General features: G+C 39.4%; 1 protein-coding gene across 1 annotated transcript; it reads left to right on the forward strand.

The window, feature by feature from the left end:
• Positions 1–2,490: 2,490 nt before the first annotated feature.
• LOC134623889 (platelet glycoprotein Ib alpha chain) lies at positions 2,491–7,138 on the forward strand. The gene is made up of 6 exons (XM_063468898.1): positions 2,491–2,667; positions 3,801–3,896; positions 4,006–4,197; positions 5,087–5,182; positions 5,302–5,481; positions 5,822–7,138. Exons 1-6 carry the CDS (start codon positions 2,506–2,508, stop codon positions 7,136–7,138), a joined length of 2,043 nt encoding a protein of 680 aa, XP_063324968.1. The 5' UTR covers positions 2,491–2,505.
• Positions 7,139–27,180: the final 20,042 nt, after the last annotated feature.

Raw genomic sequence — 27,180 nt, forward strand, 5'->3', positions numbered from 1 at the left:
TTTCCCCATAAGACAGGGGTGGGCAATTCCAGGCCCTGAGGGCCGGTGTCCCTGCAGGTTTTAGATGTGTCCTTGAACCAACACAGCTGATTTAAATGGCTAAATTAGCTCCTCAATATGTCCTGAAGTTCTCCAGAGGCCAGTGAGATCTAAAACCTGCAGGACACCGGCCCTCGGGGCCTGGAATTGCCCACCCCTGCCATAAGAGTTGCTTTAATTTAGTCCTAGAATAGAAACGATAACTCAGATAGAATAGAAACGACAAAGCAGAAAGTATTTTTCTTTGCAAAGATCACAAGCAAAAAGAGCTGTTCATTTATGCATTTTTTGTGTGCGTGATGTGACGCAAGACAGAATTCATCTGTCTGTTAATTATCTTCCCTTTAAGGCAACGTCACAGTGGCAGTGGACTAAGCACAGTCGCTCTTAGGGGATTCCCAAGAGGGGTTTCAGACCAGATGGCATATAGAAATTTTCCACTGAGTTCTGGATTTACATCAGGGTCTCTTCCCAGGTAGCACTTAATGCATTTATATTAATTTAAAAAATGCAAGCTAATATAAAAACAGGATAACGGAGGCAGGAACCTTTACCTGGAAACAAAACACTAGTTTAGCTCAATGCATCTTTGTATTCTCTTGTAAAACAAGCTTTTTCAGGTGTATCTTCCACTCTGCAGTAGTGTTTATTATGGTGACTGATGGCTGCTTTGTTAGAAGTCAAATCCATGTGCTTTAAATTTGAGTCCCAAACTCACAAATTCAATTTTTTCTTTTCAGTGTGACACCGTTTTTTATTTTAACTAAATTGAAGTCAATTCTATCAACCACTCCGGCTTTTCCTGCAGCTTCAGAAACTACCTGAGAATCTCTGTTTTTATGTTTTTGTTCAATCTCACATTATCCCGCAATAGTATGCATCACATTACAAAAACATTTTGATGAAAATGACTCACTTTTGGAGCCCCATGTCGACATCAGAGGATCTCCAGCTTTTGCTATTCTGTTGTTGTGAAACCAAAGGTTTCTCGGTTTACCCTGGGGTCTCTTCCTTTCCTGTCTGGAAAATCACCAATTGGAGGTGCCCAGGAGGCAACCGAACCACTTGGCCAAATCACCTCAACCTCACCTGCACCTCCGTGCGGCATCCTGGCTGTTTTCTTTCAGTGGACCAGGGAGGTGGACCCCATCCAGAAACGTTGGCGTTATGGATGCAGATTCAGCTTAGAAAGTTACAGGGTCAAGCTTGGTGAAGAGGCCAGGTGAACGATGTTCATGTGATTTAGCTCCCTGCAAAAATATGTTACATTTGGGACTTATATAGCTACTGAAGTGAGTGTATGAATGTGTTTGTAAATGGGTGAATAAGGCCTGTATTAGTCCATTTACCTTTTAGTAGACACAGGCCTCATAGCTATAAATGCTGACAGCATTTTTACCTATTTACTACTGCAGAATGGAATCAGCCACTTCAGTTCAACTATTCATAGATTCACATAAATGAAGCGTAGTGTTATGGATACTGGTAAGGTTGGGTTGCCTCTATTTTAAAAACTCAATTTTCTTGGTTGCCAGGTTGACATGTCTTTGTTAAAGTATGTTAACAGCAGTCACAAAGTATTCTTTCTATCCATTGAGCCATCATCTTTTCCTTGTCCAGTGTTGGGTATTCACAATGTCCTTCTCCTCAGACACACTTGCCAGTTCCTCCCTGGAAGTCCTGAGGTATTCCCAGGCCAGGTGAGATCTAAAATCCCAACCCCAAGGTTCCTTGTTTATGTTGAGATCTCTGCCTAGTTGGGTATTGCTGGTAAACCTCTAACTAGAGGTGGCCAGAAGACATCCTAACAGGATTCCTGACAACCTCAAATGGCACAATTTGACACTCAGGAGGAGCAGCTCTACTCCGAGGCTACATCAGTGCTGCCTTTGGGATAGATGTGAAGAAGACTTTCTCCTTTGCTTACATGGAGGAGATGGGGTTTATTGCAGCCATACACTGTGTTTATTCACTTTAGCAGATCCAACCTTACTTCAGTGAAGTTTCAAATGTAACACACCTTATTTTTTTTCCCCCGCATCAGCTGGATTTAACTGAAACAGAGACTGCTTGACTCAGCAGATTTCCTGCTGTAACCCACACATCAGTGCTGGCAGCTCTGCTGTCAGCGTGCTTCAAAACATCCTTATCGACTCTGGTTCAGAACAGCAGGAAGTTTGAACATGCAAGTAAACATTATGTGAAACACACAAAGAGGAAGCTGTCGAGAAGACTACATGAAAAAATCGAAAAACACATGCCGTGAGGCTGGAGAGTCAAACATACACAGTCTGTCAACTGAACAGTTATCACACTTCCTGCTTCAGCAGCTGTCAGTCAAAACACACACACACACGTACACAGGAAGTGCACACTTCCTGTTCTACCAGGCATCTCCTCCTTCACTTTCCCCATCTCTTCTCTAAGACTGAGACATACCGACAGTCTCCGAGAGTCTCAGTGAAGATGCGGCACCTCCTCCTCCTTCTCATCCTCCTGTCCTGTGTTTCCATGGGAGTAGCAGTGGCCGGTTGCCGCAGTGACCGGGACAAGGACCACCGTCCCAGGGAGAACTGCACAGCAGCCGGCTTCAGCGACATCCCAGTGGGGCTCGAACCCACGACAAAGGTAATGCCACAAACCACAGGAAGTCAAGTGTGAAGGAAATAACTCAGTTTAATTAAAAAAAAACTGTGAGTGTGAAATTATATTTATAGTTTCATTCTGTAATTAGATTAAATCATTTTAAGACATCAAATTTAATTTAAATAAATTAGAATGATGCTGAATGTGTTACAAAAAAACATGTTTATTATGACAAACATAAATTCTTCAAGGAGCTTTTTTATTGCAATTGGCTTGAAGTTGATCTTTAAAACAGAAATTTCAGAATGAGTTTAGTTTAATTAATTTCTGCAGAGAAATGTCTTTCTTACAACTGCTTAAACTAGTAAAATACTAATGATGACAAATTAACATTTAGTGAATAGAAAAGATACACCTGCAAATATTAATAATAATTTGATAAAGTAGAAAATGGACAAAGGACATGAATGGAAATTTAGGAAGTTGAACAGACTTTAAAAACCAGTAGCATTCTGAGAATTTACAGTAATAAGCAGCCCAGTAAGCAACCACCTTATACCATATTTTAGGTTCCTTTATCCATATCCATGAACCTGGCATCCATTTTTTGTAATTTCTTACACCAGTACATTATAAGTAGGTAATTTATTCGGTGAGAATATTTGACTTTCCCAATAAATACACAGGATTTACTAAAATGTAAAACCCAAATATTGAAGGCCTGCTTAATGTGACTTAGTTTCTCGTATTTGCAATATTTATGAAGAAATTCTTGTCTTGATCTTTACTTTTTAATATCTATGTTTTGACAAACTGACCATTTTGGACCTTTGTCAAGAAGCAAATGATTATCTGGGATTTGCAGACTCTCCGCTGTGACAACTGCAGCTAAGCCTGACAGCCAATATCAAAAACTTTTAGCTAATCTCTCCATGGAGCTTGACAATTATCATACACTTACACAGCTAAACACTCTTATTGTAACACATGCAGTGAGGAAAATAAGAAAATTTTGTTTAAAGTGTTGAAGAAAAAGTTTAAATCCCATAATGGATCAAGTGTTTGACTGACAGGAGGAGACCAAAGCGGAGACACAAATTTCCTGTTTAAGAGATGACACTTTACAGGAAACCACCACAGCTCTAAAGGCTTCCACATTTTTTGTCTATCTTTAGGTCCTGTTGTTTCCCAGTAACCTGTTCTCCAGTCTGTCCTGGTCCTCCTTCCAGGTCTTCCCAGAGATCTATGAGATCGACCTCACGGGAAACAAGGTGTCTGTCTGCCTGCACAGTGGTCGCACAGTCAACAGTGGTTTTAAATGAATCCTAAAAAACATGAAGTTAGTCAGCTTCTAATACAAAGGGATGTTTTGTTCTCCAGGTTCCAGAGGTAACCCCGACTGCTAGTCCCATTCTCCCCACACTTAGTGTCCTCAGGCTAGGGTCAAATCGTCTGACCTCCCTCCCTGACGGCTCCTTCTCTGCCTGCCCAGGTCTGACTGAACTCTACCTGGAAAACAACGTTATCAACTCTCTGAGTGATCACACCTTTTCTGGACTCACTAAGCTGGAGGTCAGTATGTGCAAAATCATAAAGGAGGTTTAGAAAATACAGACAGTCAGTGTCACGTCATCAACACTTGAGAATTGAAGGTCATGAGAAACATAACTGATAAGATTCAAGAAGTAAGAGTGTAGCAAAGTGGTCCTGGAGTTTTCCAGTTTATTATTTTCAACCCAACTTGGCTCCCTTTCATTATGGCCAAAACTTGATTGGACTTGAAGTCATTAATTTCCACTCACCGGCTAATGTGTTAAATACACACATTCAACTGCTTATTAATACAATTATAGAATCAGCCAATCACATGGCAGAAACTTGATCCATTTAGATCTGTATGCTCAAAATTGGCAAAATCAGCAGGATAACATGCCATGTCTCAAGTCTCAGATCATCTCAAGTTGGTTCCTTGAACATGTGAATGAGTTCACTCTACTCATATGGTCCCCACTGTCATCATATCTAATGCCAGTAGAGACTCTTTGGGATGTGGTGGAACTGGAGAGTCACCTTATGGATTTACAGCTGAGAAATCTGCAGTAACTGTGTGATGCTCTCTTTTTAATTGGACCAAAACCTCTGAGGAATGTCTCCAGAACCTTGTTGAATCTATGCCATGAAGAATTAAAGCAACTCTGAAGGCAAAATGTGATATAAGAGGTGTACAAAGTGTAAAATTGATCTCTGGTGTGAGTGTCCACGAGTGGATTATTTTCTTTTAAATAAACTTTTTGCGTATTTAGACCAGTAGAAAGTGCATTCATGTAAATTAATAAACAGAAGAAAATTGAGCAAGTACATTTTTTGTGGTTCAGGTGCATCAATCAGCTGATTTCTTTTTCTTTTTTTTGTGTATTTCAGTAGCTTCAATGTCACATTTTTTTTCTTTGTTTCCCTCTAGATCCTGGAGCTGTCATCCAATCACATCAAGGTGCTTCCTCAAAGTATGCTTCACCCCCTCCCCACCATAGAAACTCTCTACCTGGAGAAAAACAAGGTGGGAAATACACACCAAGGAGTATGTGAACACAAGTTTAAACCATCTCTCAGCTGCAGCCACTCATGGCACAGCAGTTATTTGCTTCTAAAATTGTTAAAGTTTCTGTTCCATTACAGATCAGCGTGATGCCCGATGAATGGTTCAGCCGAAAGGAGGAGGTGCCTTATCTCTACCTCTCAGCCAATCCCTGGGCATGCACCTGCTCCCTTGGTTATTTGCGCAGGTACCTTGATGACTATGAACTCAACGTCTATGTGCGGGATGGTCCCGAAATCAAGAGTGATGCAGAAAGCGTGGTATGTACTACAAACAGAAAAATTAAGCAAATACAGACACATCTAAAGGAACACAAAGACTGGGCATTTTTGGTTCTGCACAGCTGCTATTAACGTTTTAATATCCAACAAGTCACTGGTAAACCACTTAGGGTTTAGGTTACAGAGGTTACTAAACATAGTTTCTGAAACTTACCTTTCAAATCAAGCTTTCTGCTCACATTTTGGCCTTACACTTTTTTCTGTTTGGACATTTCTATATAAAAAAATGTTTGAGTGTGGTCGGGTCATCAGTGATGGTGGAGATTATATATATTAAAACTATACCTGAAGTGTTTTATAATGGTCGCTGTCTTTATAGGTGTGTGACTCTCCCCGGCAGCACAAAGGTACACCTGTAATAAGTCTGGAAGAACCTGATCTGTGTTCAGCATCTGGTCCAGATGGAGATTTCTACCAGCCAACTACTCAGTACTCTTTTTATCCATCGACTTCTCCTCCTGACCCAGCTCCGTCTACTTCTTCTCCTCTCGATTCCACAACATTTGTAGATTTATACACAATGCACACAACAATCACAAGGTCCTTGTATGAAGTCACCACCAGGCTTATTGAACGGTCAGAGTATTCACACAAAGAGATAACAACAGAAACATCAGTTGGGCTTCATGACTTGACCACTCATTCTACTACTTCTACTGCCAGACATTTGACTGAAACTCAAACAATACCTGTTGAAAAAACCACAGCTATTGCTTTAACTACAACACTGCCAACAACAACGATGAACATAGTCACAACCACCACCACTGAGGCTACCACAGCTTATCAGGCACTCACCACCACTAAATCCAGCCCCGATGAAAAACAGGAACATGAAAAACTTATTACTTCCAGGCCTGCAGGGGTGTTCTGCATTTGGCTGTTCGCGGGCTGCCTGCTGCTCTGCGTGGCATCAGCTGCATGTATATTGGTAACTTTAGCTAATATGGTCATCTGGTACAGGAGAGTGTATAAGCCGCTATGTTTGCAGTTAGCGAGGAGAAGAGGAGGAAGTGAAGGATTGATGCTGTTAACGTACAACAGGGTGGAAGGGAAGGACGTGGGAGGTGAAGGAGTAATGGCGCTTTATCGCTCTGTTCTGTTGGTCCACAGAGAGGCAGGAGAAGGTATGCAAAGGGAAGATGTAGGTGAGGGAGGGGAAGGAGACGGGAAACAAGGGCAGCTTGTCATTCTAAAACCCGCAGGTGGAGGAGCAACAAGGGAGGAAGAAGAAGAAAGAAGTGGGAAGGAGGAGCGAGCAGTATATAAGAAGACTTTGTACCGTCTGTTAAGCAAAGAGGAGGAGATAGAGGGATGGAGGGATGTGGTGGAGGAGTGCAGAGTGTCTGAAGAAGATGGAGGTCAAAAAGGATATCGGGGGACAGAAAGAGAGAGGAGCAGAGGTGGAGAAGGAGTGTCCAAAAAGCGCTACAGTGTGATTCTGAGGGAGGAGAGACAGGATGTGGGGGGAGGTAAAGAAGAGCTGGACTGGGTGGTAGGAGGGTGGGAAGTGAAAAGAGGAGGGGGGGAGATAGAAGAAGAGCCAAGGAGCAGCTGGGGGGAGTGGCTGGCACACTATTTACCCAGCATGCCGTGGGGAGTTACCACACCTCCTGAGGCTGAGGCAGGCCTTTGATGTCATCAATGGAAAAGAACCTCTAGTGCTTCAAAAAACTTGCTAAATCAACTGATACTTGAAATATTCAAGTTTTTATTCACTTTCAGTCTCCTTCTGCACTCCCGTAGCTCAGTCCGATTCTTAGGTTCATTTTTCAAGTCTTCAGTGTGCATTTTTATGCTGACGACACCATCTTTTTTGCTATCTGACTAAAAACACTCAAAGACGACAGGTTTGGTTACCTGCAGACCCTGCTGTTAATATAAACCACCAACAAATAGCTCTGAGTTTCCTAATCCAGTCAAACTTAATGGATATTTCTTATTTGGCTAGCAAGCAAAAGGACCTACAGATCTCATTTTAAACATTAGCGTCACCTAGCTTAAAAAGAACAGCTTGATTCATCTTTGAATCCTCATTATACAATTCACTGTACTGTTACCCAAATCACAAATTAATTAGAGGTGTCAAAGATACAATGACAAAGGGTCAAATTAGATCCAAAAGTGAAAGCTCAGTAGATGCTGAAATAGCACTTTGACATTATTTGAATGTCATTTTAATGAATATGTATTTGTACAACTGAATCTTGAGCCATAACATACATACAATGCAGTATTAATAAACTGTTGTCAAATCACCATACCCTATATTATCATGGTAAAATTGTTAGACACTGTAACCTCCAGGCCAATACAGACAAGCTCACTATGTGCCACAAGATGGAATAAAAGTCTTTGTACATAGATTGAACATTGCATCGCTTGATCACAGGAAATGTAAAATATTGATGTAATCTACTGAAAAGAATGAAAATAATTCATAAATAAACATACATGAAAATGTTTATTAATTTTATTTATATTTGTTATGTATACACCACTTCAGAGTTGTTTTTTGTTGCATAAATTATGTAATAAATACATATTTTTTTGATTAAAGTGACCTTTATTTAGTCTGAGCTACAGCAAGCACGGATATGAAACTGGGTCAACTGCAGTATCGGTGATTTCCATTTTTTTGTTGCTGCTGTTTAACAAAATTATAAAATATGACACGATCACCAGGTTCAGCCCTATAATTTTTTAATTTCATCCAGAATGTATCGTCAGTCCTGTTTGGTCTTTTATGATGTCTTATATTTAAGGTTATCAAGATCTTTAGTCACGTCAGACCTGAAACATGGTTTCTTAACACAGTGAACATGTAGGATGTAAATGGTAAGTATTCATTTTACTGGTCCCTAAGGACCCCAAAGCGCTTTACATATCCAGTCATCCACCCATTCACACACTGTTAATGGCAAGCTACATTGTAGCCTGCCACCCTGGGGCGCACTGACAGAGGTGAGGCTGCTGAACACTGGCGCCACCGGGCCCTCTGACCACCACCAGTAGGCTACGGGTGAAGTGTCTTGCCCAAGGACACAACGACTGAGACTGTCCAAGCCCGGGCTCGAACTGGTTACAAGGTTCGATTACAAGGCGAACACCCAACTCTTGAGCCACGATCGTCCCAGGATGTGTAGAAATCTTCCTCACATTGGTCTCAGCTGTAAATCTTTAGCTCTCTTTGTGTCCAGAACATTTGTTCACACTGTTGACCTGTAATGTTTTCAGTAGCTGCTTATACCCTGAGCACACGTTTTTAATGGTTCAAATGTTAGTAAAGCAGTACCATTTTGGCGCAACTTGTTGCATTTTGTCTGCCACCTAATACACAGTTACTATGCAGGAGAGAGACAGAGATGTGGGAGATGTAGAAAGATGTAAGGAGGAAAGCACAAAAGTGGAAGACGAGAGTTTATTTTTAAAGGTAAATATTTCTCAATAGCATCTGATGAAGTGGAGTTTTTTGCTATTGTGCAATTTCTTGTACAACAAATTGAAGTGTAATAACGTTGCATTATTTAAACATTTAAAACTACTGGGTAATTGCGATTTACATTCATATTTATAATTCCCCAGGTTTACATCAGTGATGACCCAAACCTATCAGAAAATATAGTTTTCCTTTCTTCCAAGTTTTGGCGAGCAGGGAACAAATTAAAATAAGAAAATAGTTGGATTTCTTTACTTGCACAAAAGATCTTTAAGTAAAGAAAAAGATCATTGTTTCAGGTACAGGTTTCAAGTGAGGATGCCCAAGCTTTGACTAAACAGCAATATCTGATACCCTAATTTATAAAGATATATTTTACCTTTTTTTTTTTTGTAAATTAATGATTAAATAATATCAAAATATAAGAGTAATAAGGAACAGATAGCATTTATGTTTTGTAACAATAAATTAATATTTACTCTAACTGACAGTCTGTTTATTAGCCGTGGTTATTTGTAGCTTTTCTAATGCATTTTTATGGCCTCCTTGTTGGGGCCAGACTTTAGGATTGCCCGTGGTGACAGAGGCCCGAAGAGGGGGTGAAAGAGCAAACAAAAGCCTGATCTGTTCCACCAACACGTCTAACACATTGATCTTGATGTTGAAGTGTGGATGAGTAAGAGCAGAAGGCAGGAAAGACTCTGCAGCCACATCTTTAAGCTCACACTCTCACTGAGAGAAAATTTGTTTCTGATATTTGCCTTTTACCTGATGATCAGTCAGACACGTTAGAGTCACTCCTTCCTTCTCTGTCTGAGAGTGCAGCAATGAAGGAAGTCCGGAGAAAACCACAAGGTTTGTAGTTAAAAACAAACTTTTTTCAACAGCTGATTTTAATAAGAAAAAGCCTGAACTCTCTCAGTGAAAAACGGTAATATGTCATAAACATGCAATCACAAAATATTTTAGCTAATTTTCTTCACATCAGCATGTCCCCATGTGCCTGCTACTTTAAGGCTTATGAGAGACAAGTTTAAATAACTGGACTTTATTAATAAGGTTAAGACAGGGTATCTTATTAAAACGATGTGCAGGTACATAGCCTGACATTTGCATAGCTCTGTGTCATAATATCACACCTGAAAACACAGAAAACATCTTTTATGCTTGGCTTTTCGTACGTCACTGACCTATACACTGCTGTTTTTTCATTTGAAAATCTGTAAAATAGGAAGGGAGAAAAGCTTTAAATTGAATAGTTTTCAGCACAGATGAAAATTTCCATCCAGTGTTTAGAAAGCAGCAGAACATAGAGGTACTTCAGTCAAAGTACAAGTGCATTAAAAGTGTAGTTATTAGTAGGGTAAATAGTCACCAAACCTGCCTTTGCACAGATTATTTGTGGGTTTAACATTTATTGCCCAAAGAATCCTTACAAACTTCAACTAAAGACTTCAGAAGTAAAAACATGTCTATGACTTTTGTGAGTGATTTTTAAAATCTGGTCTAGTTTTAATTTTTTGTTAGTTTTCATGTGTAAACAGGCTGTTTCAAAGTTTCTGTAAAACTACAAATGGCAGCAAAAATGAGAAACCTGATCCATGCTTAGGTTTTTAAGAAGCCACCAAAGACCAGCAGACAGCATCAGCATGGAAACACACAGAGCTGAATAAAAGAGAGAAGCAGATCATTCGCCTTTACACGAGCCCCAAAGAGCCAGAAATATCACTGCTCAGTGTCACACACATGCCTGACTGTCGGCAAAGCTTCTTATTTATACTTGTTGAATGGGCTGAAACTGCTGTGACAGAAAGAAGGAACAGCCACATTCATTCTCTGAATGAATCAGAGGTTTGAGCGTGTTGCAGAGGCAGTGAGTCATTTTCTCATATTCACTGAGTCTCAGAGCCTCCTGTTGATCACCTTTGGCTGCAGAGATGAAGCTAAAAGAGAAGTGATGTGCTGCAAACAGGAAACTGAACAGGAAATGGAAAAAAACTCAGATGTTCACACAGTTTCCTGAGTCTGACATTTAAGAAGATGCTCTGTTGTGCTGCTGCACTTTGAAATAATTAAATAACAGGAGGATAGATAACAAGAGCAGGAAACATTTTTAATCCTGAAATCTGGAAAAGCAGAAGAAATGAAACTAAAAAGAAGCTCAGTTAAAGAGAAAATGCAGAAATACGGAATGATAAAAAAAACAAAAACACGGCTTGTATGATTTCAGTCCATAAGAGAAAAACACGAGACTCAGAATAACACAGAAATAATTCATTTGTTTTGCTTCTAAATAAAGAGATTTAAAGGTAAATGTGAGGGATATATTTTTAATTTCTGATTCTTTTGTAGTCAAAGTTCACAGTTATTCTCAGCTGTGATATTAAATACACTAACAGCACTTACAGTCTACGGGTCTAGTTTGGTTCCACCCCACATCATTTTGTTTCTTAAGTCACCTGTTTTTCAGTTGCAGAAGGTTTCCACGGGTTTGCCTGTAAAAGACTTTTTGTTCTTACCAAACAAGGAACGAAGACTCAGACTCATGAATCGACAGCCAGTAGACTGAATCCCTCGTCTGAAAACCAGCTCACTTCTTCCCAAAGGTTGAACTGAAACAGCCTGAAACTTTTTCCTCGTCTCACAGCAGCCTCAGAGACTCCGGGCAATCGTCTGAGTCGTGGCACTGGAAACTCAAACACCTCGCTGTTTGCGGTTTGGTTCAGGTCGTTGCAACTTCCTGGTGTCAGACTCGGTCTTAACGTACAGGAAGTAGAATGAGAAAAACCCCCATGTGAACAGCAGGCTCAGCTTTTCGTAATCAGCGGGCTGTTCATCGGAAAGGAATGACACAGTGTTCACACGCTGGTGGGTGTTTCTTTAGTCTTCAGACACTGAGGTTTTCACAGCTTCTTTTGACGAAGCTTTCCCATGAAGTGCTTCAACCAGAGCTTTAGGAAGTGCAAATATGCTTCACCATCACATCACAAACCTTCATTTTTGATATGTCTAAAGATGAGCAGGAAGGCAAAGCTGCGGGTTGATCTCCCTCACCTTGTCTCTCAGAGCCACAGATATCACCTTCCTGCTTTCTTTTTTCCTGTCTCATAAAGAAAGTTGATTTTTCATCAGTTTCATGCAGCAGATTTCCGGTCGCATCACCCCCACAAACCCACCAGTACTCTCTCTCTCTTTCACTCCCAGAGTCACACAGACACTTTATTCACATGCTCTAATTTGGCTGTAAATAAAAGTCTCACACACTAACTTGGGGCTGTGCTTTTTACACGTGCACCTCTTCTTTTTCTCATCATCACCATCTTGCAGTCATGCATGTAGATACCAATAAAGTTTTTAAAGTATAAGTATAAGTATAGCTTAATATCATATTCCAGCCCAGTGAGAATAAACAATAAATAATACATATTAAACTTCTGATTATGAAGTTGAATCTGTACGTGATGTATTTCTGATGTTCTCTCATGCCATTGTCAGGCTGAATGATAATTGTTGCATCATTCAGACCCAGACAGTTTAACAAAGTGCACACTAATCTGCAGTTTGAATGTGGTGAACTGGAAATAATAATGAGCTGAAGCAGTCAGAGGAGCTCCGTGCTTGGGGAATCAGCCTCCTTTCTCACTCCCCTGGTTTACAATGTGATGGTGGATGTTGGTGGTGTAGGTCTGTGACAAGAAAAGCTCATCTTAGATACATCCCAAGAGAACCATGAAAAACACTGCTTCAGTGCAGAGGAAGGAAGTATTAAGTAAGGGGATTAGAGGAAAGTAATGTGTCACATCAGGGGCTAATGTGTCCTCCTGCTGCTGCAGAGATGATCCAATGTAACTTGTCCGTTATTCACACTTTCTGTGACCTGTCACCTTTATGTTTGCTTCAGGAGCAGTGCTGGGAATTATGGGATTTAATTATCTGCTCGACTTTGTTGATTCTGTTCAATCTCAGCGGGAGAAACATTTTGTGTCCGTAAATATAAAACTCATGTCAAACATGTCAACTTTTACATCTGAAATCTGGAAATAAAGCTCTAGTTGTGATTTAACAAAACTAATTATGATAAAGCTGTGTCAAAACTCATATTTAATTGACATCAAAATATTATCAGTTATCATGCAATCCAATCAAGGGCAGGAGGACAGAGGAGACGAGGAGGCTTAATAACATAAGGAGTGCTCAGTAGGGAAATCAATGATATGCACAACAGGAAATGAGAAAGGGGGAACGATAAAAACAAGCAGAGTGGGAGGAGTCATCAGCTTCACTGATGATCTGTTTGTATCCGTGTTAGTGTTTAGAATCCAACATCTCCCTCTAGTGGCCATATGTAAATCATGAAAGTAAGTTTTGGGTCAGTTATGGTATGCATATTTTGAATTTACCTTTGCAAAAAGAAACATGCAAACAGAGTTAATTTGACTGGAAGCAATTTAGGTCTTTTCTTTTTTCTAATTTGTACAATAATTTAATAATATGAATACATTTTCGGGCTGTGTGGTCAGCAAGGTAGGATCCAATTGAAGGACTAATTAGGACTTTTGCTATCTTGTCACATCAATTTTAAAATACACCAGGAGGAATAAAAAAAAAACAATTAAGAATAATAAAAGTTACATTAGTAGTTCAGTTCATGTGAGGAGTGTTATGGGGCCAAGTCTGTAGTCTGATACAGGAAACTAACACTAGCCACATGAACCGGCACTAAGAGAGTAGGTAATGCAGAGCTTGGATGGAGACTCACCCACTTTTACCTGCTTTTATCCCTCTGAATGTCGATGCGGCTTCCTCTGCAGACAGACCTCTGCAGTCCTCTATTATCCATTCACTTGGTAACTACCTGAGTTATAATGCCGTGACCTGGAATGGCCTGGAAGGCCACGGCAAGGGTGTGTTCGTTTTTGAAGGCTAGAATAACCTGTAGGAACCCTTAAGTAGATTAAAGGTTCATAAAGGTTTCTTCTTATTGTACGTGTTATACATTAAAAGGAATGTCCACAATTTAGACATTTTAAATGAAGGATATTTTATTAAAGCAATTTGAATGGGGCAAAAGCTGACTCATATAATTATAATCACATAAAAATCACTGGAATGATCCTTGTCCAGTTAATTTAGCAGGAGCTTAAAAAAATGCTTAAAGGGTTAAACTTAATAAAAAGTGAAAATTTGCAGAAATTTACACACTTTCTAAAATAACAGAAAGTAAAATTATACACAATTTTTCAAAAATATTGCATGCAAACTCCTGGAACTACAACACATGACTCCAAACCCGAGTTTGGAATCTGATCAGATGAAGTGTGAGGTTGTGAGAAAGTCTCTGACTGCATTCATAGATGTGTCCTTTCAGCTGCTCGCTCTGATCCAACCTTTGGTCTCTAAGGAAGAGGCTTCAGGGAGATGTTTGCAATATACTTTTCATGCTTGTACAACATAATATTTATTGTTCAAACAATACAAATATCACGTTCATACAACATATTGTAAGAATGTGAAATGTTTTTGTTATAACGTGATAGTTATGTATATTGTAATCAGTGTTGGGCAAGTTACTTTGAAAAAGCAATTACTTATAGTTACTAGTTACTTCTTCAAAAAAGTAACCGAGTTAGTAACTGAGTTACAATAATCTAAAAGTAATTAATTACTTGAAAAGTAACTATTGCATTACTTTAAAAAAATGTTTAACCCTCTGGGGTCCAGGGTATAATTGGCAATTTTTGATTTTCCCTCCACATTTTACCTTTAAAAACTATTTACTTTGCCTTGTTTGGTATCATTCTTTTCAGCACACCCTCACGTGCCTGAATTTACAGTCATGTTTTCATGTTGACATACTGTATTAACACAATTCATCTAAAATCAGACAAAAACCATAAAATCAGAGTAGAAAAACTTATATTTTTATATTTAACAACCACAAACATGTTTAATGAATCATATTTCATAACTTCAAATGCAAATATTAATTGTCAATTTTAAAATCCTATGCACAAGTTTTGCAAACAACAAAGTTATTTGCATCCATTTACCTTTTACCCTTTTTTAAAATAACCATTTCAAACTATTTACAGAACAATCAGCTGTTCTTCAATACGATGCCACACAAATTATTTGTGCCACTCCAAAAAAATATTTTCTGTCCACTACAAAGGAGAACATCACAGCCTGATACCTGCAGGTCTGACAGCAGCAGGTGTACCACTCCTGTTTCTACCTGGAGACAGCAGTCGGCTCATTGTTCTGACACACAACACAAAACTATCCACAACACTACACACTAACAACACAAGACAACACATTAACTACACACTCCAAACACACTAAACGTCACATATCTCACATCTCAAAACTCGCTCTCTCTCTCTCTCGCCGTCACTCCTAAAACTTTCCCTGTTTTGTTTTGTTTTTTTTGCTCAGAGTGCTCGGGTGCTTGCTAGCGCTAACGTGGCGAAACTATTGAGGAAAAACACGTGTATATATTGTTTATCATGACTCTGGTTTTACGTGGCCTATCCACACAATTTATAAACTGGTATATATCACCTTGTTGCTTTGTCTTTAAGTGGTCATGTGATTGACTTACCACGACTACTTTATTCTTCCTCAGTCAAACAGCAGCACTCATGCGATTGTTTTGCCTCCTTAGCTCCAGGTGTTGTGCTGGACAGTGCTCGTGATTAGCGTCCGCGGGAGCGCGCAGCTGCTTAAAGCTGTAGCGTCCAGAAGATGCGGTAAGCTGAACACAGCTTCAACCGTCTGTTTGTTGAAAAATAGTAACGGACCGCGTTTCCTTGTTAGTAACTGTAATGGCATTGTAACGATAGGAATAGTAATTAGTTAGATTATGATTCTGTGTTTATGCCATCCTGTTATTTTATTATGATAATCTTTTTCTGGTATGTGGTTCTGTCCATTTGTAATCTGGTATGGTGTTCTCTGTAATACTGAAAGTGAAAGATGCTAAACAAGTGAGAGAGATGTTTATGTTATTTCTTAATAGTTTTAATTTCAGAAACACATCCGTACTTGCCAGTGAGAGTGTGTGTTTGATGTGTAAATAAAGTCCTTCAACGCTCTTACATCATTCCACGTCTCTGGCTGGATCTTATTACTAGGGAACCTTTCAGAGATTTTATTTTTTAACTGGCTAGGTTAAATTTCAGTTTCACACCTCTGGAGTTGAACAGAAAACTGAGAACACGGTCAGACTGTGAACACGGTCCAGTGAGTGAGCCCTGAGGGATAAGTGCTGCCCTGCTCTCACATAGAAAGTTTTCTTTAAGTCTGCATTTCAGGCCTGAAAGCAAATGGAGGAAGCAGCATTTTGCAGCCCTGTTCCTGTTCCTATATAAAATCTAAGGAAGGCAACCAGCCTCCACTCCTCACACCAGACCAATAACCCCATCACTGTACATCTCTGTCTCCTCAGCCGCCTTTCTTACACACGCATGCACGCACACAATTTTTTTAAGAGAAGGAATAACATTTTTAATGTTAAATAAGTCTGTCCGAAAAAGCTCAATCTTGTAAATGAGAGATTGAGCCAGTGTGAACAAAGGTTAAATAAGATATTTTTAAAAAGACTAAATCCAACTTTACTTAGTTTTTGAGCTAGGTTTATGTTTGACCTTGACACATATTTAACCTTTAGGATAATCTCTTTTTTTTTTTCTTTTTTTTTCGCCTGTCCCGTTTGGCTCTTTTGCCATCAGAATTATTGTCTAAATTCGAAGAAAGATGCCCAACGGATTTACTTTACCAAATTGACCATCCCAGCCTTGCCATAATGGTCTATTTGATTCACCTTTTATTGTTTATTTTATTTTCACTTGTTAAATACGGGACAGACTTGACTGGGGAAAAGAAAAGGGAGAAAGAAAGAGGGAAAGAAAAACAGCTGAGAAGAGGGACGGGGATAAAGGGCAAAAACCAAAAACTAACAAAATAAGCAGACAAAAAATACATATATCAATCACCTGGATCACCTGTTGAGAAAGAAAAAAGAAAACAAGCAGAAGAAAAAAAAGAGCAATATAATAAACAACATCACGATGATCTATGGGAATATAACAGTAAATACTAAATTTGTGCAGCATGCAAGATCGACAGCACACAGTGTGCTTTGAGGTAGGAGCCAAAAAGGGTGTAGTTTGTGTGTGTGAGCACCAGTGTGTACACCTGTGAGCATGGACGCGCTTGTATTTTAAAGGTTCCTTCATGTAATGATCTGCTAGAGGGTGTGGGGGGCCACAGCCCCGTCTACCAGGGCATGAAGCAGGTATGGAGGAGATCAAAACTCCAGACATCCAGAGGCCCCCAGAACACAAGAGACCAGGGAAGACCAACAAAGGGGCAGCAGCGCCACTATCCCTGAAAGAGCTGAGGAGAGTCCCAGATGAGGGGTCACTCAGCAGCCGCGGAGCAGAATGGTAAATGGTAAATGGCCTGCATTTGTATAGTGCTTTACTCAGTGCCTAAGGACCCCAAAGCGCTTCACACTACATTCAGTCATTCACCCATTCACACACACATTCACCCACTGGCGATGGCAAGGTACATTGTAGCCACAGCTGCCCTGGGGCGCACTGACAGAGGCCCCCCCCTGGACAGAAGCCGGGGGGGGGGTTGCAGTGACGTGCCCGTGAGCTCCGCCGGCAGCCAGCTGTGCCAGAGTGACCGAGCCCCAGGCCGAGAGGCCGAGGGCACCCCACCCCCGAAGTGGCCCGAGCGAGCCCTATGCTCCAGGCCCCAATAAGCAGCCACCAGGAGTGAGCTGGTGTGTACCTGGACGCCCATCCCCGGACACAAAGAACCACCAACGCACCGATGTCTGATCTCTTACAGACATTTTTGCTTTTGAGATTTTCATTTGTGTATATCAGACAGGCAAAAATTTGCATAAAGAACCTAACCCTAAAAAGATGTTTGTAGTCACTGACTTTGACTTTGGAAAGCATGTTTCAGTTGTACAGAGTTGGAGTTGGGCGTTGCCTCTCAGACTTAACATGTCCTAATAATAACAAGTGAACATAATATATTACAGAAAGCAGCCTATTACTATCAGACACTGCATGCTGTCTTTTCTGTAGGTACATCTGTTTGTTAAATAGTCTTTAATGAGGTTCCACCCATCCTCTGAAATAAAAATCACAGAGAGGAAATCCCATCACACCTACCGACATTCCCCATTAGCTTTATCCACATTCACATTTCCAGATGTCACAGAAATATTTTTTAAGTTTCCTGTGATATTTCCTGTTAACAAAAAGAGATGGCACTTTTGTTTAAGCTCCATATTCTTTTGTTTGCCTTTGTTTTTTTAATGCCCTTTTCTTATCTCTGTTATATCTTATATCTGTTCCTTCTGTCAGGTTCTTATGTTTGAGTTTTGATCTCAGTCTTAGTCCTGTTTTATTTTGATGGTCTCTTGTCAATTGTGCTTTGTTTCTTTTCCTGCTTCCCTCGTCTGGTGTTCTGCGATTTCAGCAGAACTCGAGTTTAGATAACGAGGGGAAAGTTTCAGCTGTCCTCCAGTGGGAGGACAGCTGAAACTTTCCCCTCGTTATCTGGTGTGTATTTATGGTGTGTATTTATCGTCTTTATCGTATTTATCGTCTCTCCTTGTTTTTCTTCATGGTTGTCTTCTTTCTTGTCCTCTAGTTTCATTGACGTGTTTCCTGTTGTTTTAGATTCTTTGTTCCTGACCTGCAGTGATTTTGTACTTTGAGAGTTCAGCATCGAAACTGCTTTTGAGTTTATATTTTGTCCCCTGGATCATTCATTTAGGCCCCATTAGCACTGTTGCCTGAAAACAAGTTTTCTGCACATTCCAGCACATAAAATAAAATAATTTTTGTGTTTACACTCACTCTTTCAAATAGATGCAAGTAAAACACAGCAGAAAATAAATACAATCAAAGACTAGCGGTCCTGTTGCTCTATTGTCACCTGTAAAGCAGGAGTGGGGTAGGTGGCGGTTTACCCTGGTGTAGGTGTGCCACAGCGGTCAGTGGAAGAATCCACGAGTTTCTCTATGAATTTCCCATTACGTGGTAGCGCACTCGCTGCTTCCTCGGACATTTAAGGGTTTTTTCGCTGTAAAAGGAAGTTTTCTTCCCACGCACAACGGACAATAATGTTTTTGTCACTTTTTACGGAATCAAACTCAAAGTAAGGTCAGTACTTCCACGCTTTAAACGCTGCATGCTCATACTCTCTCCCGCACTCGATATATTATGCATTGTTGATCTGCACACAGCTGTTGTCAGGAACATCGCACTCGCTTACGTCACTGTCATGAGACATTCTCGCAATAAACTCATGGTTTTAGCAATGCAGAAATGCAGGGAAAATTACAGTAATCTAATTACAGTTTTTGCAATAGTAATCCCTTACTTTACTCATTTTTTGAAAAAAGTAATCAGATTACAGTAACACATTACTGCCCATCTTTGGGTATGAGGATACTCCGGCTTCCTACCGTGGGGTTAGGTTTATTGGATACTCTAAAATGTCATAGTTGTGAATGCTCAGGATTTTGTTCTTCCTCTCCTTGTTCTCTCGGGTGGAGAGGTAGGCCCGAACCTGTGTCTCCACCTACGGGGAGACATGCCCTTTCACAGGATTACATTCAGGCACCAGCAGCACTTTACTTCATCAGTGGTTTGTATTTAAGGACGAGCAGTGGCTTACTCTCTGTCTGAGTTTCTAATAATCTGACACTTTCCACAGTGACACCTACTGGCAACTTTTGCTATCTCGTCACATCAATTTTAAAATACACCAGGAGGAATTTAAAACTCTAGTTCAGAAAAACAATTAAGAATAATAAATAAACAATAAACAATACATAAACATTAGTAGTTCAGTTCATGTGAGGAGTGTTATGGGGCCAAATCTGTAGTCTGATACAGGAACCTAACATTAGCCACTTTTACCTGCTTTTATCCCTCTGAATGTCGATGCGGCTTCCTCTGCAGACAGACCTCTGCAGTCCTCTATTATCCATTCACTTGGTAACTACCTGAGTTATAATGCCGTGGCCTGGAATGGCCTGGAAGGCCACGGCAAGGGTGTGTTCGTTTTTGAAGGCTAGAATAACCTGTAGGAACCCTTAAGTAGATTAAAGGTTCATAAAGGTTTCTTCTTATTATACTAGTTATACACCAGTTTTGAAAAAAATGGAATGCCCACAATTTAGACTTTTTAAATGAAGGATATTTTATTAAAGCAATTTGACTGGGGCAAAAGCTGACTCATATAATTATAATCACATAATAATCACTGGAATGATCCTTGTCCAGTTAATTTAGCAGGAGCTGATGTGATTCTTAATACCTTGAGAGGAGTGACAGACAGGAAATCAGGCACATCCAGGCCTGAAGATGCACTTATCTGTGAGCCTGTAGCAATAGTCTAAAATTCAGGGAGCCAAAACTGAATTTTAGTCTGAAGTCAGCAGTGGTTAATCCTCTGGTGTTTCCTGGTGTTATCCCATGTGTGGATTCCCAGAGCCAGGATGTTCTGTATACCACGAATATTCCTAAGAGTCTTCTTTTATATCCACAAATATCACCTCCTCTCTCCCTTTTCTCTCTTCTTCCTCTAACCAAATATGACTTGGTCATTCATCTGATTCCCCTTCTCTCTGTCATTAACTGTGTGTGGCAGGCAGGAAGTAAGGACCCAAATGCAGACTCCAAGATGTAAAAGGTAAACTCAGAAACAGCTTTATTGATGAACACAGGGAAAACTGACATTGACTAAACTGAGAATACAATATAAACTAGATGGACAGGCAAGATGGCAGACAGAGCACACAGTTAGGAATGGTGGAGATCATGATTCTGGACAGAAAAAGCTATTAGTCCAACAGATCCACCATGTCCTTCTGATCAACCTGCGGGTGAGAAACAGGTGTGAGGGGACGAGTGAAGAACAGAGTTGAATTCATTTCCTCTTCTAGTGCAGAAGATTAAGTTAAAAAATGCTTAAAGGGTTAAACTTAATAAAAAGTGAAAATTTGCAGAAATTTACACACTTCCTTAAATAACAGAAAGTAAAATTATACACAATTTTTCAAAAATATTGCATGCAAACTCCTGGAACTACAACACATGACTCCAAACCCGAGTTTGGAATCTGATCAGATGAAGTGTGAGGTTGTGAGAAAGTCTCTGACTGCATTCATAGATGTGTCCTTTCAGCTGCTCGCTCTGATCCAACCTTTGGTCTCTAAGGAAGAGGCTTCAGGGAGATGTTTGCAATATACTTTTCATGCTTGTACAACATAATATTTATTGTTCAAACAATACAAATATCACGTTCATACAACATATTGTAAGAATGTGAAATGTTTTTGTTATAACGTGATAGTTATGTATATTGTAATCAGTGTTGGGGAAGTTACTTTGAAAAAGTAATTAATTATAGTTACTCGTTACTTCTTCAAAAAAGTAACTGACTTAGTAACTGAGTTACAATATTCTAAAAGTAATTAATTACTTGAAAAGTAACCAAATAACAAAGTTATTTGCATCCATTTACCTTTTACCTTGACTTTTTAAATAACCATTTCAAACTATTTACAGGACAACCAAAATCTCTCACATCTCAAAACTCTCTCTCTCTCTCTCTCTCTCTCTCTCTCTCTCTCTCACACACACACACACACACACACACACACACACACACACACACACACACACACACACTCCTAAAACTTCCCCTGTTTTTTTTTTGTTGTTGTTTTTTTGCTCATAAGCAGAGGGTGCTTGCTAGCGCTGTCGTTAGAAAATAAACGTGACGAAACTATTGAGGAAAAATTCTTCAATGGCAAGTTATGGACTTGAACTGAACTGGACTAATGCTGGCAAGTGTGTGTTCATAGACCAAGTAAGTCACATTGGGAAAATATTTGATTTCTGTTGCTGTTTATTTACGAATTTAGACACCTATTAGGCCTACCTTGTGTTAGCAGCTATGCTGTAGGAATAAAGTAGGTAACCCCTGCGTAAAATTGGCATTTGAGTGAGCAATTGTGTCCACTAGAGCAAAGGTCCGTGGCGCAAAAAAGGTTGGGGACCGCTGCACTAGAGGGTGGTGTTGACAAATTAGGGAACGGGCCTAAATCGATTATGATTCTATGTTTATGCCATCCTGTTATGTTATTATGATAATCTTTTTCTGGTATGTGGTTCTGTCCATTTGTAATCTGGTATGGTGTTCTCTGTAATACTGAAAGTGAAAGATGCTAAACAAGTGAGGGAGATGTTTATGTTATTTCTTAATAGTTTTAATTTCAGAACCACATCCGTACTCGCCAGTGAGAGTGTGTGTTTGATGTGTAAATAAAGTCCTTCAACACTCTTACATGATTCCACATCTCTGACTGGACCTTATAACCAGGGAACCTTTCAGATATAGTGGGCCAGGATGTCAACTACAACAATAATCATAATGGCTTTTTTATTTTTTAACTGGCTCAGATAAAATTTCAGTTTCACACCTCTGGAGTTGAACAAAAAACTGTAATCAGACTGTGAACACAGTCCAGTGAGTGAGCCCTGAGGGATAAGTCCTGCTCTCACATAGAAAGTAATGACAGATGTTTTGAGCCCTTTAAGGACATTTTCTTTAAGTCTGCATTTCACTCCTGAAAGAAAATGGAGGAAGCAGAATTTTGCAGCCCTGTTCCTGTTCCTATATAAAATCTAAGGAAGGCAACCAGCCTCCATCCCTCACACCAGACCAATAACCCCATCACTGTACATCTGTCTCCTCAGCCGCCTTTCTTACACATGCATGCACTTTTTTTAAGAGGGACGAAGGAATAATATTTTTAATTTTAAATACTTTTGTCTGAAACAGCTCAATTTTGTAAATGGGACATTGAGTCTCAATCAGACTGCCAGTGTGAACAAAGGTTAAATAAAATATTTTTAAAAAGACTAAATCCAACTTTAGTTAGTTTTTTTCTGCTAGGTTTATGTTTGACCTTGACACATATTTAACCTTTAAGATAATCTCTTACACACATTTGTATTTTTGAGATTTGCATTTGTGTATATCAGACAGGTAAAATTTGCATAAAGAACCTAACCCTAAAAAGATGTTTGTAGTCACTGACTTTGACTTTGGAAAGCATGTTTCAGTTGTACAGAGTTGGAGTTGGGCGTTGCCTCTCAGAGGTAACATGTCCTAATAATAACAAGTGAACATAATATATTACAGAAAGCAGCCTATTACTATCAGACACTGCATGCTGTCTTTTCTGTAGGTACATCTGTTTGTTAAATAGTCTTTAATGAGGTTCCACCCATCCTCTGAAATAAAAATCACAGAGAGGAAATCCCACCAGACCTACCGACATTCCCCATTAGCTTTATCCACATTCACATCTCCAGAAGTCACAGAGATATTGTTTAAGTTTCCTGTGATATTTCCTGTTAACAAACAGAGATGGCACTTTCGTTTAAGCTCCATATTCTTTTGTTTGCCTTTGTTTTTTTAATGCCCTTTTCTTATCTCTGTTATATCTTATATCTGTTCCTTCTGTCAGGTTCTTATGTTTGAGTTTTGATCTCAGTCTTAGTCCTCTTTTATTTTGATGGTCTCTTGTCTCTTGTCAATTGTACTTTTGTTTTGTTTTGTTTTTTCTTTTCCTGCTTCCCTTGTCTCATCTTCTGCGATTAGTTTCAGCTGTCCTCCCACCTCTTCCCTTTCCCCTCGTTATCTGGTGTGTATTTATCGTCTCTCCTTGTTTTTCTTTATGGTTGTCTTCTTTCTTGTCTTGTCCTCTGCTTTCATTGACGTGTTTCCTGTTGTTTTAGATTCTATGTTCCTGACCTGCAGTGATTTTGTACTTTGAGAGTTCAGCATCGAAACTGCTTTTGAGTTTATATTTTGTCCCCTACTTACAAACCCATCACTGATAAAACTTGACTGGGTTGGTGAGAATTACAGAAAATAGTAGTGGAGTATAATTGAGTACATTTCCTCTTTTTTCATTGAGTTAATTTTCTTGGGGGGGGGGGGGTAAAACACACACATGAACTGACCATCTTGTTTTTAAATATAGCCGCCATGAAAAACAGCCCAGAGTGGAAACCCTCCAGCTTGATAACCTCATGATTACATCACTTCTCTTCACACATGATGTGCTTCTTTGGGCTCTACAGGTGACCTCCAACTCACACTGTTCACAGCTGAGTGTGAAGCAGACGGTCCTCAGTCTGAAATATTTGTGTTTGTGTATGTGTTTTGGTGCTGTAGAAATAGAATAGAATTGGCCTGAAAAGGGTGAAGTGCCCACTGCTGTTTGTGAAGGTGTTACTGCTTCAATTGGAGGAGTTTAAGCATCTCTGGGTCTTGGTCACAAATGAGGGGAGAAGTAGACTGACAGACAGATCAGGACATTGGCTGCAGCAGGGTCTGGGCAGTGACCGAAAATGACATTTTGGATGACCGAGGGCTGGCTGGCCTCTCCCGAGATAAGGTGGCAGATTGGTGTGGCATTAGAGGTGGGGCTGGCACTGGATGTATGTTTTGTATCTGCCATTGCTAACACAGAGAGACAGACAATCATTTAAACCCATGTGTAATTTAGCACCAGCAGTAAACCTAAGCCAACTGTCTTTGGACAGTTGAAGGAAGAGAGAACCCATAAAAACATGGGGAGAACCTGCAAACTATATAAACTATATGAAAAAAATATAAATGTAAGACTTATTTTATTTTTATCTTTTTATGCACAATACAATACAAACTTGTATAAACAACAGTGTCCAACACAATCATAGTGATTGTCGGCAAGAGTTTGTGTGCAAACGGTGGTCGGGCAGTGTTGTGGATTTTATTATGACATATATACCTGTATACACTAGACATGCAATCATCGTTACTTTCATAAATTGTGTGTAATCATATATATACTCATATATACTATGCATACTCACAATGAAGTGTCTCTATAGTAGAGTCATTGTGTTAAGCATTTAACTTGCATGTTCAAATCACATGACCCATTTATTTAGGTTAAATATATCCAACATTGTATGAAGAAAAGATTTGTGCCACTTGTTGTATGAACATATGTTGATTATTACTGTTTAAAAATGCAACAATAAGGATCAGTAAGAAACCTTTGATAGCTTTATGGTCTGCTGTACGGAGCCCCGCACACTGTAAAATCTAATTAGTTCCCAGAACTCAAAAAAATTATGGAAACTCGTTGCCTCAAAAAAATTGAGTAAAGCTTAGCTAAAAATGACTAAGTTAGGACAACGTATTTATTTTGAGTACTCTGTACAAGCTCATTTGTTCCTAGAACTCAAAAAAATTGGATCAAGTTTGCGTAAGATGACCAAGTTAGGGCAACTTACTCATTTTGAGTACACTGTACTCAAAATGTACACAGCCGTGTTAGTTCCCAGAACTCAAAAAAATTATGGAAACTCGTTGCCTCAAAAAAACTAAGTAAAGCTTACTTAGGATGACTGTTAGGACAACTTATACATTGCAAGTCTGCAGTATTAAGAATAACTTGATATTTCTGACTGTACAATACTAATTGTTTACCTACTGACAAACATTTCAAGTTCAACTAAATGAAAAAACAATTTGTGGTAACCTGATTATGACTAAAAATAATTAACAACACTTTTTGTAATGATGTTAAAATGAGCACAACTTTTATTTTCAAACACAACAAAGTACAACAGCCAACATACTGGACACTGTTCTGCTGAATAAAAATTATGTTGCCATCACTGTTATAATCTTACAATGAAACAAAGTCTCAGATGTAATTATTCTGAAAATAAGTTTAGGCCTACCACAAGTTTGTTTTGTACTCACTTATATAATCAAAATAAAATATTTGTTGTTCTGTCACAAGTGCAGTCTCTAATTTAAACAACACATTCGTTTTTCATTCCAACACATGAGCTGGAATGTTGTAATATTTTAAGGATGGCTTGTTTCCAGTCCAGGTATTACTGCCTGAATGACTGTCATGGATCGAGGTGATCCAAATGTAGGTGCAGAAGAAAGTCTTTAACTTCCCTTAAGTACAGTGGCAGTGGATGTGGGTTGGAGATGCAATGAGCTTGAACCTGCAGGTGACCACCTTCACTGACCACACCATCTGTGATGAAGGACTCATCTCTCCTGGTGTCCTGCAAGCAAACAATCATATTTTTTGGAACATGAACTTAATTGCTTTCTTAAAACATTTTTTTCTGCATTTGGTATAAAACAGACTCCAATTTAGACAATCTCAGGCTCCCTCCCCGCCGGAGAGGTGACATTCAATGTCCCAAATTGTCAGTCTAGATAGCCGTGACCACCACGCAACACACAATATTGTCATGAAAGCATCATTTTAAAAAGGGCTATGCAAACATGGGCAATAACTTTCATTCTAATGATGTGCAAAATGATTTGGGCACAAAACAAATTTTGCTGTTAGAAAACTTGCAGACTTCACTATATACAGTGTAGACCCTCTAAACTAAGTTTGAAGAAATGCAGACCAAACTGTTGTTGTTTGTTTACTTACACAGCATGTCTTGTAGAATTAACTGGAGTCACAGCAACAGCACAGTGCAGTCATATCTCAAGTCTAATAACAGAAGACAGGAAAAGATCAGTAAAGAAACAACTTCCCCAAACCAAAGCACAAACAAAACAATAAGTAAAACAGGCTGATCTAAAGTATGATTAAAGTTCAGCCTGATTAATATAAATGTCACTGACAGTTGCTAATATATTGGAAAACCAAAATACTTACCACTGAGTTGATGTCTTTCTGTCCAACAACAGGAGTGCTGGTCCCGAGCCTCAAAGACAGTAAGAAGCAAGCAGAGGGAGAAAAAACAGAACATTTTTCAGAAACTGATTTGATCCTTAATGGTTGTGCAATCATTGTAACATAGAGTTTGCTTATTTTGTTAAATAAAGGCTAGATTTGGCATTAATAGATGCCACAGATGTTCTAAAGCTGCCACAAAGCATGAAAAAATAGACGTCTCCGAAAACGTCGGAGCATTTTTGCAAATATGTGATGTCTTGATAAATCGAGCAGATATTTGAGCTTTACACAGCTACATTCTCGCCTGAAAATATCTTAAAAGTTTATTTTGTGACCCAGAAAAAGTAATAAGTTTTTTAGCCACGCTCCTCCGCCATTGCCGCGCTTACAAGTGCGCACAGGCTCC

Source organism: Pelmatolapia mariae, linkage group LG3_W, assembly GCF_036321145.2.
Source record: "Pelmatolapia mariae isolate MD_Pm_ZW linkage group LG3_W, Pm_UMD_F_2, whole genome shotgun sequence".
Classification (NCBI taxonomy): domain Eukaryota; kingdom Metazoa; phylum Chordata; class Actinopteri; order Cichliformes; family Cichlidae; genus Pelmatolapia; species Pelmatolapia mariae.

Coding starts and splice junctions, on each gene's coding strand:
- LOC134623889 (XM_063468898.1), top strand. CDS start 2,506: ATGCGGCACCTCCTCCTCCTTCTCATCCTCCTGTCCTGTGTTTCCATG. Junction 4,198..5,086: donor CTGGACTCACTAAGCTGGAG/GTCAGTATGTGC, acceptor GTTTCCCTCTAG/ATCCTGGAGCTGTCATCCAA. Junction 5,183..5,301: donor TCTACCTGGAGAAAAACAAG/GTGGGAAATACA, acceptor GTTCCATTACAG/ATCAGCGTGATGCCCGATGA.